This window comes from Acomys minous (genome assembly GCF_964271855.1).
Source record: "Acomys minous genome assembly, chromosome: 6".
NCBI classification, from domain to species: Eukaryota; Metazoa; Chordata; class Mammalia; order Rodentia; family Muridae; genus Acomys; species Acomys minous.
This window is the reverse complement of record NC_140487.1, coordinates 49,121,962-49,137,807: the sequence shown is the minus strand read 5'-3', so window position 1 is coordinate 49,137,807 and position 15,846 is coordinate 49,121,962. Positions and strand designations below refer to the sequence as shown.

General features: G+C 36.5%; 1 protein-coding gene across 5 annotated transcripts in view; it reads left to right on the top strand.

Moving 5' to 3' along the window:
• CCSER1 (coiled-coil serine rich protein 1) overlaps positions 1-15,846 on the top strand; it is a 1,085,521-nt gene that overhangs the window by 193,619 nt on the left and 876,056 nt on the right. For all 5 annotated transcript variants that reach the window (XM_084787310.1, XM_084787312.1, XM_084787314.1 and 2 more), the window contains exon 4: positions 700-793. In XM_084787310.1, coding sequence (XP_084643436.1) covers positions 700-793 — 94 coding nt within the window. The remainder of the gene's footprint in view (positions 1-699; positions 794-15,846) is intronic.

Sequence of the window (15,846 nt, the reverse complement as noted above, 5' to 3'; positions counted from 1 at the left end):
GGTGGGTGGTGGGTTCTCCTTTTCTGAGGAGCAGAGGAGGATGGATAGGGAGAAGAGGGAGGGAGGATGGGACCAGGAGAAGAGGATGGGGGTGGCTATGATTGGGATGTAAAAGTGAATAAATAATAGATAGATAGTTAGATAGATAGATAGATAGATAGACAGACAGACAGACAGATAAACTACATGGCAGTGGGAAAAATTGTATATCAGGTCCATTCCATGAGATAGAACCTATGCATGACACTGGTAATATGGCTAAAAACTAGGAATATTAGAAAAATGAAACAAAGGGTTCATTCACAGCCATATGTATATTTGAAAATATTTATTCTTTTAAGATAGGTAATATTCTATCATTTTATGGCAATTAAAAACTTTTGTGTGTGTGTGAAAAGAGTTTTCTTTCCTCATGCCTGGGAATCATTACTTATTATTATTTTTTGATATCTTTGGTTCATATGTATATCTCCTCAGTTGAAAATTATATGTTATCTGTTGTAAATGGTGGAAATAATTAAGGGATGCAATTAGTAGGAAAAGTTAAAAGACTTGGAAATATTCAAGTATTTTATTGGACTGGTAGGACTAGAGTCAGCTTCTGATGTGGTCAGTATTTTGCTTCCTGGCTCCTGCATGTGGCTGTTTCCTTAGCTCCTTGGTGTTTTCTCTCATTGATCAACTTTACTTTACTTTTAGGATGTTCTAAATCATCTGGGATCCTGTGAACTGGATGAAGATGATCTAATGCTTGATTTAGAATTTTTAGAGGAACAGAATCTTCAACCCCCAGGTAAGCGCCGAATAAATGCCCACAGCAATATGATCTCAACAAATGCCTATAGCAATGTGACCCCAATGACAGTCAATTACCTCTAAGTGCAATTTTCACTATAAGCAAGACACTGTTTTTGAGCATGGGCAATTTTCTCTTTTTGTCATCTGTCTACAAAGAATAAGCTGGGTTCTCTGCACACTTGAGCTTTTCCTACTAGCTGATTAAGCTCGCAATTATAAAATAATTATAAAATAAAGCAATTATAAAATAAAACAAAAAACAAAAATATATCTTAAAGGAAAAATGCTCCATTTAAAATATTAATATTTTATGTCTGAAGGGAAACAATATAGTGACTACCATGTCATTTTTCATGGCTTACTTTTGAATAAATTAACCTATTGGTGATCTAGATTTGTTAGTTCAAATTTTAGTCATGCTATCCCTAATGATGTAGATTAATACTGAGACTACAAGGCTGATCTGAATGCTGATAGTGATGAATAGCAGCTGTAGACATGTGCTCAAACACATGCTTACAGATAGAATGAGTGAGAACTAAATTTGCATCACATAAACTAAGAGAGCACATCATATTTATAATAGCTCAATTTTGCATTAAATATTATATCTCTAAACTCAGAAATACTTCATTTAATGTACTTTCTATGGCCTTATTGCATTCAGACTTGGGTTTTTGATAGCACAGTTTATGTTTTCATATTTTCAATGATACCTCTTACATTTTTACATTTACATTAAAGATCAATACTATTCAGGTTAGCTTTAAAATCTTGAGTCTACTGGATCAGCTAGCAAAATAGACCTTGTGGAACTTAGTATGGAACTTGCGTGAATTATGCTCACTGAAGTATTTCTCAGCCACATTTTGAGGTGCTTAGTCCATGCTAATTGTTTATTCCTACTTAACATATTGTAAATTTAAAAAGCAGGCCATAATGATGTTATATTTTCTTGTACTCTATTTTAGTTCACTAATATATATCAATTTGGGATTAAATTTTCTCAGAACATTTTATCTCCATTGATTTGACAGCTAACCCTTTGATAGTATATATTTTTATTATTTTTATAAAGATAACTTCCTAAGTTTGTCCTTCATGTGTATTTATCCTAAGAGCTAGACCGTGGGGAATTATTGTAACAAGTGTTCCCTTTGGAAGGAGCCTTTGAAAGGAGAATAATCAATATCTAGCAAACATGTAGGTTGCTACTGATAGATATAAAATATAATATAACATATTACCATACATCATAGCATATTACTATCTAATCTCTAGTATCCAAACGTTGTAAATGGCCAAACTATAGAAGATTAAGGTATACATATTACATATTAATTTAAATGTCTACAGTAACAAAATGCTAGAAATACTTTAAATGTCTTTCAATAACACAATTATTGAATATTCAGTAGTGTAATAATAAAGAAAAGCAATAAAGAAAGCATGTATATTTACTAATTTATGATTATATGTAAATTATTAATATTGAACAATGCAGAGAGGAACTAGATGGTATACCTGAGCCCTAGGTCAATCCATACCATCAACATACGTGTGAAGTCTGTCCCTCTTGATACATTTCCGGGAGAAGTACCATGCCAGCCCTGGAGTGGCCATTCCCTCTTTCCTCCTTTACATATTATCCCACACATACTTTCACCTAAGAGATAAGGAGAAGAATTTATGTTTATAGTTTTTAAGATCAGTGTGGTAAAAGTGTATCTCATAATTTTAAACATGTTTGATTTGTATTTTGTAAAGAGAGATTGTATGAATAAATTTTACTAATTTGTAACTTTTTGAAATTCGAACAGTGAATTTTATAACAAGTATCAGGATGAGAAGAAAATAAGTGGCAAGTGACAAGATAAGATTGCCAGAAAGCAGCCAGGCATAAAGTGCAGAGAGTTCGACAGGGTTTCTTCTGTGGGTGGTCAGTATGGAGGAAGGGCAGAGGTGGTAATTGTAGATTAAAATAGATGGCATATGACCTTAAACTTATCACTAAGGAGGCAGAAGCAAGCAGATCTCTGTGAGTTTAAGGTCAGCTGGGTCTACAGAGCTAGTGCCAGCATAGCCACAGCTATAGAATGAAGCCCTGTTTTGAAAAACAAAATGACAACAAAGTAATAGTAAAACAAAACAAAACAAAAGAAAGAAATTCAATGTGGTACACTCAAAGGAGCATTTACTTAAAACTATGTGTATACTTGGTAAAAAGATTTTTGAATGTTTTTACTATGAAAAACTGATGGATTTTACAGATAGATATTTTTAATTCAGTTTATATGTGCAATGTTTATGTTGTCATGTGTCACTTAAAATAAATGTTTAAAAGTTGAAAGATCATTCTAAATTAATGAGAAAGATGATGCTTTGACTGGATCTTACAGAATTATAGTTCATTTTGTTGAATTTTATAATGGCACTCTGGTTTAGTGTGAAATTTTACAGAATGTATTGTAGAGCTGTCTGTGGTAGAATGATTATATCAGTGATTTGTTTGAACCAAACAAGGGCTAAGACTAAGTTGGTAAATGTAGAAATATATATATACACACACACCAAACATCACACACCTTTAATATAATAGGCTCTTCATAGGATGTCATATTACTTTTATATTATGTATTTTAAAACTTAAAGGAGAATAGGTAGGAAAAAACATCCAGGAAAAACTGGAATGTTGATTAGGAGGATAACATGAGTTCATTGCCAAAGACCTGTGCTGTGTGAAAAATGACAGTTAAAATAACACAAGATTCCATTGCTCCAAAGACTGAACAGTGGAAATTTGACCATAAATATAATGCTTCATCATTTTCTTGGGGGGGAGGAGAAAATAGGTCAATAGGAAAATACTGAAAGTGGCCAATGGTGATGAAGAGGCTACTGAATATATTCTTTATTTTGCTTTTGGTATGGATTTCGGGTCATAGTTCCTAAAACCATGTCATTTAAAACATATTGTTTGTTATAAAGCAGAATGTTTTAATGAGTCGGTTTAAAAATATATGTAAGTTTCTGGAAACTGGGGTCTGATAATGAGACAGACCTTTATCAAAGCCATATCAAATTAAGTGTAAAAAATTTAAAGAAACTTGCATCTTTAGGATGCATTCCAAGTAAAATGAAAGTTGGCTTCAAAAATAATAGACATTGTAATTTTATAAGCTTATTTTAAAATGCACATGCACATGCGAGTGTGCACACAAATACTACTTCACTTAAAATATATTTATAGAATCCAGAATAAGTTAGGCTGCAATGGTTGATGATAGTTCCCCTAGAAGTCATAGTGATAGGCAGAAGAAACCACCCTTTTGTTGTTGGCCTATCAGAAAGGAGGAGGTGGAAGAGATTCCCAGAGCAACATAAACCAGTGCTGTTGCTCTTGGTTTCCTCCTAGAACCTAAAGGCATGGCCCTTTCGCTGAGGTTAACACCTACTGTGAATATCAAATTTGGAGAGACAGAGCTGCTGGTGTGGGCCTCCTTTCTGACCACTAGTTCTCATGGCACCAGAAGGTGCCCTGTAAGCTGCCAAGGGGAACAAGTTATTAATAGTCTTACCCAGCTGTTAAATCTGTGGAGCACTGTAATGGCCATCCCAGAAATATCTCCTTAATGGTGCAATAGTGACACTTAAAGAGTTGGGAGTAACCAACAGCTATGTAATTGCACCTAAGGACCCCTTGATAGGATGGAGTTCACATCTGTTACTGTAAACCTAGCCAACTTTTCATGGCTGGAGAAATCTTAGGCACCAGAGGAGGGACTATTACTATCATTTTCCTAAAGCAAAACAGTATCTAACATCATTCCAAGTACATATCTTTACACTCAAAGATAAGTCGCTGTTATATCTCAGGTCTCTCTTACCTGACACCAATGATATGTCTTTTGGTGACAAATGAAAATGTATTACAGAGATGTATAACTCCTTAAAATGCAGAGAATAAAGGACCCTGAGTTACTTGGCCCCAAATGGTACATGTACAACACAACCAGAACCAAGGCTCTAGAAAAATCATGGGAAAGGAGACAGAAAGAGTGTAATCTCCAGAGGACCAGGTTGTCTAATGTAACATGTCTTCTTCCAGACATAACAGGAAAGCTGAACTCATGGAATCTTAGCAGTATAGTTTTCTAAACAAAACCGTGCAATGATCACACCAGTTGTCATGCTAATATTAATATGAAACACTTCACAAGGCCTCATCTCTAGATAAAGAGCTACAATCAATGAATGGCTGTGGTGTGAGGAACAATTAGTTTTCTCCAGAGATGAGCCCTGGATAGGTTATCTAGTCCCAAATATTCACCCCTGAACATGTGTACAAGTGAGAAACACTAAATGGACTTCAGTAAATTATGTCTTTCTATCTATCTATCTATCTATCTATCTATCTATCTATCTATCATCTATCTATCAATCATCTATGTATCTATCGTCTCGTAGTAATTATAGAAGAGGTCATGAATCTGAAAGAGAATGGAGGTGAAATGCATGTATGTATGTATGAAATTTGCATGCATGTGTGTGCATGTGTGTGTGTGTGTGTGTCTGTTTGTGTTTGTGTGTGTGTGTGTGTGTGTGTGTATGTGTAATATTGGCACCTTGAAGTCATAAACAGTTGAGTGAGTCAGGATTTCAATTCTGTCATAGTGAACCCTGTCCTCTATTTGTAACACCTTGTGATTACATTCGTTTCAAGCTATCAGCAGGACTAGGTAAACGACTGAGGCATGTTTGGATGCAAAATGTCTTGTTTTCCATGTTGCAAAGGATAGAGCATGAACCTAGGACAGTTTGATTTTGCCTCTGTGGATTTAGAGAATCTCACTCTTTTGTAAATACTTTGTCTTATCAATGGTTGTTTTTTTAAAAACATTTATTTATTATTTATACAGTCTTCTTCCCACATGTGTGCCTGCCTACCACAAGAAGGAACTGTATCTCATTACAGGTAGTCCTGAGCCATTATGCGGTTGCTGGGAATTGAACTTGGGACCTTTGGAAGAGCAGACGGTGCTCTTAACCTCTGAGCCTTTGTTTTTCAAGGCTCTTGAATTTTGAATAATTCATTACAATTATAGTAATATTAGAATATACTTTCTAATTTGAATATTATTGTCTTAATTTTATAACATTAAGTGATGAGTTTGTAATATTAAATATTAGCAAATTAAGACATGTTGCTTAAAAACATAGCATATTTCTTTATGCTAACCCATCCCAATTAAATTCCTGAAAAATTTCCCCTAGATATTAATTAATTGCCCAAAGTACTGTACAACCTCCTTAGGATAGCAATGTATCTAAGAGGGAACACATTACTGTTTTAAATACCGTAAGTTATAGAAACTAAGCTCAACAATTATAGAAAAAAATGGATTGTTGCCTTACATGACAATTGTTTTTTTAACCACTTAAATATGGAATATTTAGTTGAAAATTAAATTATTAAGTGTTCTTTGATAAAATGAATATAATAGACAGATGGGTGATGGAGTAAAGACAAATATTATTATTTTGTTATTTATTCTGGGTTTGCTTCTTAGGTACTCAGAGCATTGTTATCAGTGTATGTCCACAAGCAAATAGAGTTAATGGCCCAGCAATATCAATTAGATATTAATTAGGTAGTTGCTAAATATTTTGAATTTGATGAGAATAATTATAAGAATTCTTCTGTGAGTTACGAATTCCTCCTGTGACTGTTAATTAAGAAAGTAATTTTGTTATTAATTTTTAATGGGTGAAAGTACAGCAGAGTTGAGATGAACCCCTAGTGGTTTTACTAATATGAATGGCAATGTATAAAGAATTGCAACATTAACACAAGGATGCTCTAAAAATCAACCGTAAGTTTGCATGGACTGTGAAGTATCTGGATCAAAAGAAGAGGGCGCAGGGTATCTTCAACTAAGTTGTGGAAAACTGAAAAATGCATGCCACTTAACTTTGGAGATATAATTTGGAAATTAATAAATATCTGTATGAAGTTATGCCACTTGGGCTGACAGTGCTCCCCATAAGAGCTGTAGACTGTCTAACAAAAGCCCTGTACCAGACATTCTTGAGTTGATAGTTATGGTAGTCCAAGTTACCCCCAAATAATGGAAGCTATTGTTGTTGCCTTTGGGTGATTCTCTGGGGTTGGAGATTATGCCTTTATTGTGAAGACACTGCACATTTAGGGCACAAGACTCAGGTTATTACTGCTGTATCTAACTTTATAACCTCTTTTGTGTTGTCAAGCTTCCATCATAACATAAACTACTATGTACACTGACAGGAGAGAGAAGCAATCAATAACTTTCTCTAACTGTAAGGCCTTTGACTACAGCAAGTACAAGATTTGTACAATATCTGTAAAGATGCTATAGTGTCACTTATATTTGGTGGTAACCAACAATTGTCTGTCTAATTGTGCTTAAGACACACTCAACAGGAAGGAAATCATGTAGCATACTAGAAACTCAGCCAAGTAGCTGTAGCTAGTTAGGTCATTGGGTATGTCAGGAGATTTTACTTCTGCCCCTTTGCCAGACCAGCTTAATCCCTCACTTTATTGTAGAATGATTTCTTATACTTATAGACACTGTAGCCCACAGCACTCAGCAAAGAAGCTTCTCTTTACAGAAAATGGAGACTTCACTTACTTTTCTTTTGCTATGAAGAGACACTATGGCAAAGGCAACTTATAAAAGAAAGCATTTAATTGAGTGTTTGCTCACAGTTTCAGAGGTTCCTGCTCATCACTGCAAGGAACAGGGATCCTTCTGCCACAGTACCTGGATGCTTACATATTGAGAAAAAAAATCATGGCAGAGAGAGAGAGAGAGAGAGAGAGAGAGAGAGAGAGAGAGAGAGAGAGAGAGAGAGAGACAGAGACACAGAGAGAGAGACAGACAGAGACAGAGAAAGAGAGACAGACACAGAGAGAGAGACAGAGAGAGAGAGACAGAGAGAGAGAGACAGGGAGAGAGACAGAGACAGAGAGAGAGAGAGAGACAGAGACAGAGAGAGAGAGAGAGAGAGAGAAGGAGAGGAGGTAACATGCTAACTGGGAATAACATGGGCTTTTGAAACCTCAAAGCCCGTCATGAGTGATATATCTACTCCAACAAGGTCCCAAGTTTTAAACATGTAAACAATTCCTCCCACAATTCAAATATATGAGCCTACAGGAGCCATTCAGTTCACCACAGAGAGTGTTACAGAAAACTACAACTGGACACTATACAGAGAACAAAGGATTGGGAGGTGCTCAGGGCCAGTGGGTACATCTGCATTATGACGCCTACACCTAAGGTGAAGGGACAATTATGGAAAGGCAGAAGAATGATGTAAGAACCAAGGGAACAGCAAGTGAGACTGTGATTCCTAGAAATGGCTGTGCAAATAAGTCCTGAATAGTGACAGTAACAATAGACACAGTAAGCATAGAAAGAGAAGGAGAATCTCCTAAGGTCCAAGGTGGAGACAGAGAGCTACAGGCAGTAATGACTACTGAGAGAAGGGTGACTTAGTCTCTCCCAGCTGGCCCCGTGCCAGGGATTATCCAGTACAAAGAAGTCAGCCCTGAAATCATATACACATAAAGAACAATAAGAATTAAGTTCATTTTTATTTATATATTTCTTCATACACACATTTATATTTGTATATATACATATATGTACATATATACATACATTATTTTTGTTTTACATACATATACACATGCGTATATGTATGAATACACACACACACACACACACACACACACACACACAGTGTATATCTTTAAAACAAAATAATCAAAAGAAAAGTAGCCAAAAATTTGAGAGGGAGACGGTTGAGGCATGACAGAGGTTGAATGGATGAAAGGAAAGAAGGGATGTGATATAATTATATTTTGATTAAAGACATCCTTAAAATGCATGGACTCAAAGCTACGCATGATGGTAGACTCAAAGCCACGCATGATGGTACACACTTTGATCCTGCACCCATGAGGCACAATCAGGTGGATCTCTCTGAGTTGGATTCTACCCTGGTTTATGTAGGGCTATGTATGTATGTCTGGTAGGTAGTGTGTAGGAAAGTGCAGCTCACATCTTTTTAAAGAGTAAGTATAATAAAATGTGGTGCCCCTTAGAATCAAGAAGAGTCTCATGATAATAGCCTTGGTTCAAATTCCATACATTTTCCTACTTATATAATAATTATTTTGTGAAAGTCCAAAATAAATATGCAACAAAATCAAATCACTAATGAACATTAAATTTTAAAATGTATAAATAATATATACCACATGATTAGTTTTCTAAAATTTTTATACAAAGCCTATATTATGAATTAGAAGTTAGATTACTAAGTATTAAAACTATTTGCTGATAATAATTCATGTAAATGAGCTTGAGAAATTTTTGATGTGCTGATGGAAAATATTTGTGATGAAGGACTTCAAACTCCATTCATGAGAGGAGAATTTGGCAAATTGTGATGGAGATACAAAGTGAGAGGAACTAATTACTATTATATCTGGTGGCATATAAAGGATTGAATGAATAAATACCAAAATAATGAAGTTACCATTTTATATTCTATGTTTAGGCCTGAAGTCCTGTTAAAAAAAAATAAATCCAGCTAAGTTTTTTTTCCAAAAGGACTAAGACCAATCTTTTTTATTGGTATTTATTTCACTATGGTATAGGTTTTTGTGTGAACAAAATTACATTCTGAAAATTTAAGATTAAGTTATGACAATATATAGAATCCATTCTGCTTATTGTTTATTTACTAACTCATAAAATTATAATGATAAAAGTAAAACAATGAATAATATTGACTGAGTTAGATGGCCATTTATGTAGTAACTCAACCCTTTTTCATGCTTAAGAAGTTTGGATCCTGAGAGATAAATGATAAAAAGCAGATGTCTCATTTGGATATTATCTTCTAATAAAATTAATTTCTATAAAGTTTGAAATCTCAAATATACTATAGCCTGAGTTGCAAACTGCTCTGCTCCACGATCCTTGTGAGTTATGAACTTGACGTAGGATTTGCCCTTGACTCTATCAGGGCAGCAGAGAACCTGTTGGATTTGTGATGTGCATGCGTACTGAACCCACTCAGGCACACGGGCCTTTTGGCCTTTGCTTAGATAGAACTTGTAAGCACTCTCCTCCATGTCATTTAATTTACCATCTGTTTCTCAGTACATTATTTCCATTCTCTCAGAGTGAATGGAGAACCAAAAGAACTTTTCGCCAAGGCTTTAAAAAATTAGGAATTAGAAGAAAGAGTTAAATATAGAGTTACATTAACAGCTTTGTGGGTGAAACTGTGTACTTATTGTTTCCAGAGTTTTCCGTGGCATTCGATTGCTACAAGGGGTGACTGCAGTAGGTTCCCTGGAATGCACTGTTTTTATAGCACTTAGCAAATATGCGGCTGTGACATGGGTTGTCACTTTGAGGTTTCATCAGCAGGCTTTGTCCTCTTTTTCACTTGGGCTCTGACTTAGGGCAATAGGAACTGCTTGGCTACCATTAGATGGCAATCTTGTTCTGATAATGCTGATAGAAGCCCTGTGGTGCATTTGTATTCAACCTCATAGTTTACAAGGTTTTCAAATATGTTATCTCATCAAATTATCAAGATAACTCTGCAGTAGGTGATAATGTGACCCAAATACTGTGGAGGAAGAACATACTCTGAGGTTACAAACGTCTCTAGTCAACATTCACTGAGATCTTATCATTATGTGCAGGGCTCTTCTCAACTCGATCCAGGGTTTGCTGCTTCTAATTTCACACACAACTCTAATACATTGGGTTACACATTTTCCAAGGTCACTGAAAATCATAGTTACGTCTTAAAAGGAAGTGGGTATTTCAAGTAATCATGCTGACTGTGGGAAATATGGGTCATTAGCTAAAGAGCAGGGGAAGGCAAAGAGCTATGGAACATTGACAAAGTCATAGAGCAGAACAGTGTGGGGTCATTTAATGTAGAAACAAACATCGCTATCCACAACAGCAGGGGTGGGGTTTACAATACTGCAGTGTGCAGCTCCTCTGCTTGGGAACATTGTTAGTGGAAGCTGTGACTCGTGCGGAAGGAAAACAAAACCTGAGAGCTGGTGAGACACAAGCCTATAAAATTACCTTTCAAACACATCTATCTAAATTGTTCCGTATTATGTAATGTGCTAGATGAAAAAGTCCTTGGTTATTCATAACTACAACTATCCAGAAAGTATCGTTTCACAAGGAATCCCCATCACAAACATTTGAGTGCATTTTAACTATGTTTCATAGTCTCTACAATTGCTTTCATTTTCCCCAAGATCTTAAAAATCTTAGCTGGATACAAGGATTGCCTTGTGATGAATTCCCTAATTGTCATCTTTACAAAAGCAGTCCTTTATAGTCTACCAATAGAATCTATGAGGGTCTTTTTACATAACCGTAAGATTTTATAATGGATTTTTAAATGTTTTATATATAATTTTATATATAATTTAATGATTTGCATTTAAAATTGAGTGGGTTTGCTTATTTGATTTCTTAATTAACTAAAATAAAAATTAGTTTGATGCTTTTATACTTGGCTTTTAGCACTCATTTTAACTATCACACTTTCTTAGCACCCACCTGGGTTCAGTCTTTTCCATAGTGTACTCAAGTCCCAGGATACACCTTCACAGGATAGGAGTTTTAGAATAAAATTCTTCATCTTCCTTCTAAGTGCTTTTCTTTTCTTAAAACAATTAAATAGAAAATATGCATTTCTCAATCCCTTAAAGTTAAGTAGTGACATTCCCATATAATTTCTTGAATAATGGAAACAACCACTGTCACTATATATATGAAAATACAATTAGGAATATAATATTTAAAATTGTTCACCAACAAGAAACAATTTTTAATCACACCTGAGGTAAGAAAATAGAGAAGCAATCTTGAACATTGACACAATTAGAACAAATTCATTTGCAACTGTCACATTGAAAACAGTTACTTCCTATGCCTTGAATTATAAAGTTTAATAGATAAGTTTATGACATTCTGTAAAACAATCCGTCCTCTTTGAATTTGTTCTTTATTAATTTTCATCATAAAAATGTCCAAATGTTTCCACTGGCATTGGACATTTCTTGGTCTCAGGAAGATTGCCTTCCTTGTGTCCACACATCCTAGGCATGGAAGACAGCTGAAGTCAGGACAGGGTGTTTTGGGAATGTTAAAAGGTGTCATGGATGCTGTGATGTTTCTCTCAAGTACTGAGCTGCAACCATTTGTTAACGCAAAACTCAGATTTTATCTGATGAAATGAGAGGAAAATGCCAGCATTGCTGAATTCTGGTAAATTTTTTGCCAAAGAAAGGAAACAGTAAAAATTAATTTGAAGGTGTCTTGATGGGGATGTTTTAATTTGGGAGCTGCTCTGGGATTTGGCAAATGTGATATGATGATTGTGGTAGTGTAGATGAAACCAGCAAGGGGAGGGATTGATTATTTTTGGTTTTTCAAGTTGGTATTTCTCTGCGTAGGCTTGGCTGTCTTAGATTCACTTTGTAGAACAGGCTACCCTCAAACTCACAGCAGTCTGAGTGCACGGACGAGGATGCATGCAAGGTCGGAGGATATTGGATCCCTTGGAGCTGGAGTTACACATGGTTGTGAGACATCCAGCTAGGCCACCTCTCAAATCCCACAAAACTTTCTTCATCTCATGTCTTCCTTCTGGTATCAGAGCCTCATTCTCTATTCCTCCCTCAGGCCATCAGCAATATTTACCTTCCTCACTTCTATTTTAAACAACCCCATTCACTTTTATGTGGCCAACATGAGTCTGTGTGTAGTCTATGAAAAGCAATGACAGCCTCTACCTCAGTCCAACAATGAAGACTACTGTCCCGTCCTTTGAACTGTGCTCGGGAGGCATCCCCATTCTTTATTATTATTATTATTATTATTATTATTATTATTATTATTATTGTTGTTGTTGTTGTTATTGTTGTTGTTGTTGTTGTTATTGTTATTATTAATTTATTTATTTATTCATTTTACATCCCAAATACAGCCCTCTCTGTCCTCTACTCCCTTTCCCACCTTCTCACTCTCTTTACCTCTCCCCTTCTCTTCAGAAAAGGGAGGTACCTACCCATCACCCCCCCAATATCAATTCACCTGGGGATGTCCAGTCGCATCAGGCCTAAGTGCATCCTCTTCCACTGAGGCCAGACAAAGTAACTCATCTAGGGTCAAGTGATCTAAAAGCAGGCCACAGAGTCCATGATGGAGCCAGTCCCCACTCCACCTTCTAGGAGACCCACGTGAAGAACCATCAGTCACAGATATATCGGGGCCTAGGTGCTGTCCATGTGTACGCTTTGGTTGGTGCTTCAGTCTCTGTAAGCCCTCATGGGACTCAGAAAGTTGACTCTGTTGACCTCCTTGTGGAGTTTTTGTCTCCTGATAGACTTTCTATCCTTTACTCCACTCTTTACAAGACTTCTGAGGAACTTTGACTAATGTTTGGCTGTGGGTCTCAGCATCTGTTTCGATCAGCTGCTGGCTGGAGCCTTTCAGAGGACATCTATGGTTTCATATGGAAGGATTGATAGGTCTTTAAGAACATCCCTTTTATGAAAATCCATTGTAGGAAAATCATTTTTATAATGAAAATAGCTAAATAGTTCTCTAAGGATGAGGAAGTAGATAGGTGATGCTGATAGGCTTCTGCTATGTGGTGGTTTGGAGTGAAGTCTGAGTCTCTCCAATGTTGGAGCTAGGAGAAGAGTGCCTGTAACTGCAGCCAAGCCTGGCTTTCACAACTAAGATGTCACAGTTACATGTCAAATTTCCTGAGCATCATCTCAAGCATCTCTAGTTTAGTTTTCCTTTCTTTCTTTCTACCAAATCCACTCCTTACTGGATACTGCCAGAGGGAAAAATTGAGCGAAATTTCTAACTCTGTAGATTATACACAGATAATAGAAGAGTTTGTCTGCTCTACATCAGGCACCAGGAGAGTTAGATTAAACCAGAACCCATCTCTGCTATGGAGTGCAGGAAAATAAGTATGCGTTCTTATCCTACGTTTCTCGAAGGTCCTTTTTTTTTTTTGAGGGAGGATTCCCTGGGAAAGAAGGTAAAAGCATTGCCTGCAGATGTCTCAAGTAGATTTTCTGAATAAGGTATGAATGGAGAGATAAAATCCTTCCTGTACAGAAGTATTCTAAAATCATATTTAATGTACTCGTTCTGGCACTCGGTGAATGATAGGCTTTATAGGGATGTTACCTCAATAGTGGCTTGCAGCGGTCCCCGTGACTCTGTCTGTACTTGAAAATGATAGAAATGGAAAGTGTCTTTTGTCCTTTTTCCTTTAGAAACTTTTGTGGAATCACATACACCGACTGAACAATTTTTATAAAACCTTGGTTGGTTTCTCCATGTAGATCATTCATGGGTCAAAACATTATTCAACCGCATATGATTTCTGACAAACAATTACTAAAACCTTCTAATGGAAACAGAAATAGAAGCTGTTGTGTCATAGTTACCAAGTGAACTCATCTGGGAAGAGGGACCTCATTTGAAGACTCGCCTCCACTGTGTTGCCTTTGGAAAGGTCTGTGGGTCATTTTTAATTGTTCAGCAGAACACTTGTCACCCTTTCCAAATAGCTGCCAGAAGAATAATCTAGTCTTCGTCACTGTACATCTTAGCTTTTATTATTAGCTTAACCTCCACCAGCCCATTCTCTTTATGTTCACAAGATATGCTGCCATGCTAAAGTGGTCTTAATCCTGGTTCTATGTAAAAGTCAATATTCCTGTTACCTTCATTACAAAATCCAATTTCCTTAACAGATAACACAGTTCTCATGCTTCGGTACTTTCACTTTTGCTACACTTAACTCGATTTCTTGCAAATATTTATTGAAGGCTTATTTTACCAAACACAAGCCAGGGAGCAAAGATTTGAAGGTGGAGTTATTTTTCTTAAAACAGATGTTAACGAAGAAACACCAAGACTCTGGGAGGAACCACCACATTGCTGATGGTATGGTGACATCTGAGCTTTCACAGGAAGTGCAAACAGGGTTTGAGTAGGAGAGCCAGAGTGGGAGCTAGAACCTAGAGAAGAGAGCATGCAAGGCAGCGTAGAAATTCCCAGAAGCCCCATATGCTCCAATGTGCAGGTGCTTGACCTGAATGTGCCATCTCCCGATTTACCCTGAGATCCTTCCAGTGTGGATTCTCAAGAGGATCCACTTCCCTGTGTCGCCGAGTATCCTGCTGAAGGAAGTGTGAACATTTCTCACCCATTTGAAGAATTCATATTTGCCTTTGGAAAAAAATATGTATAACACAAGTCAATTATTGTAAGGATTAAATAAATATATCTAGTGGAAGAAGTACTTCTGTGATCTACAGTCCTAGGGGATCATGTACAATAAACGCTGGCACAGAGAAGTGTTCTGTCATGAAGAATCAATGGAAGGGAAATACCGAAGAAGTTCCATGGTATAACTGAAAGGCAATAGGGCACTTTTAGGCTGACAAAACAGAGCCCTTAGGTAGTGCTCATTCCAATTTTAATTCTGCAATCTATTGTGCTTTTGGTTTCATGTCTTTTAAAATATAATTCAAGATCCTTAATCAGAAAATAGAAATCTGAATTCCTTCCACTTTCCATGGAGCTTTAGATGAGTGGTGACTAGCCAATGATGTCCACGTACATATTCTAAGAAACGGCGTCATCCAGGATCTGAAGCATGTTGCTCTCCAGCATCCTGGAGGTAGAATGTATACTATGCGAGCCTAAGCAAGCTTTGCTCCTCACGTTTCCTGTGAAATAAAATGCTATGTGTTCCAACACTTGAATGCTTGAAACATGAGAATAAATAACTATAAGCTTACTAAGCATCACTGTGCTGGGTAGTTTTATGTTACCCTTACCCAACCTAGAGTAATCAGGGAGAAGAGAGACACAGTTGAGAAATGGCTTCATAAGGTGAGGTTGCAGA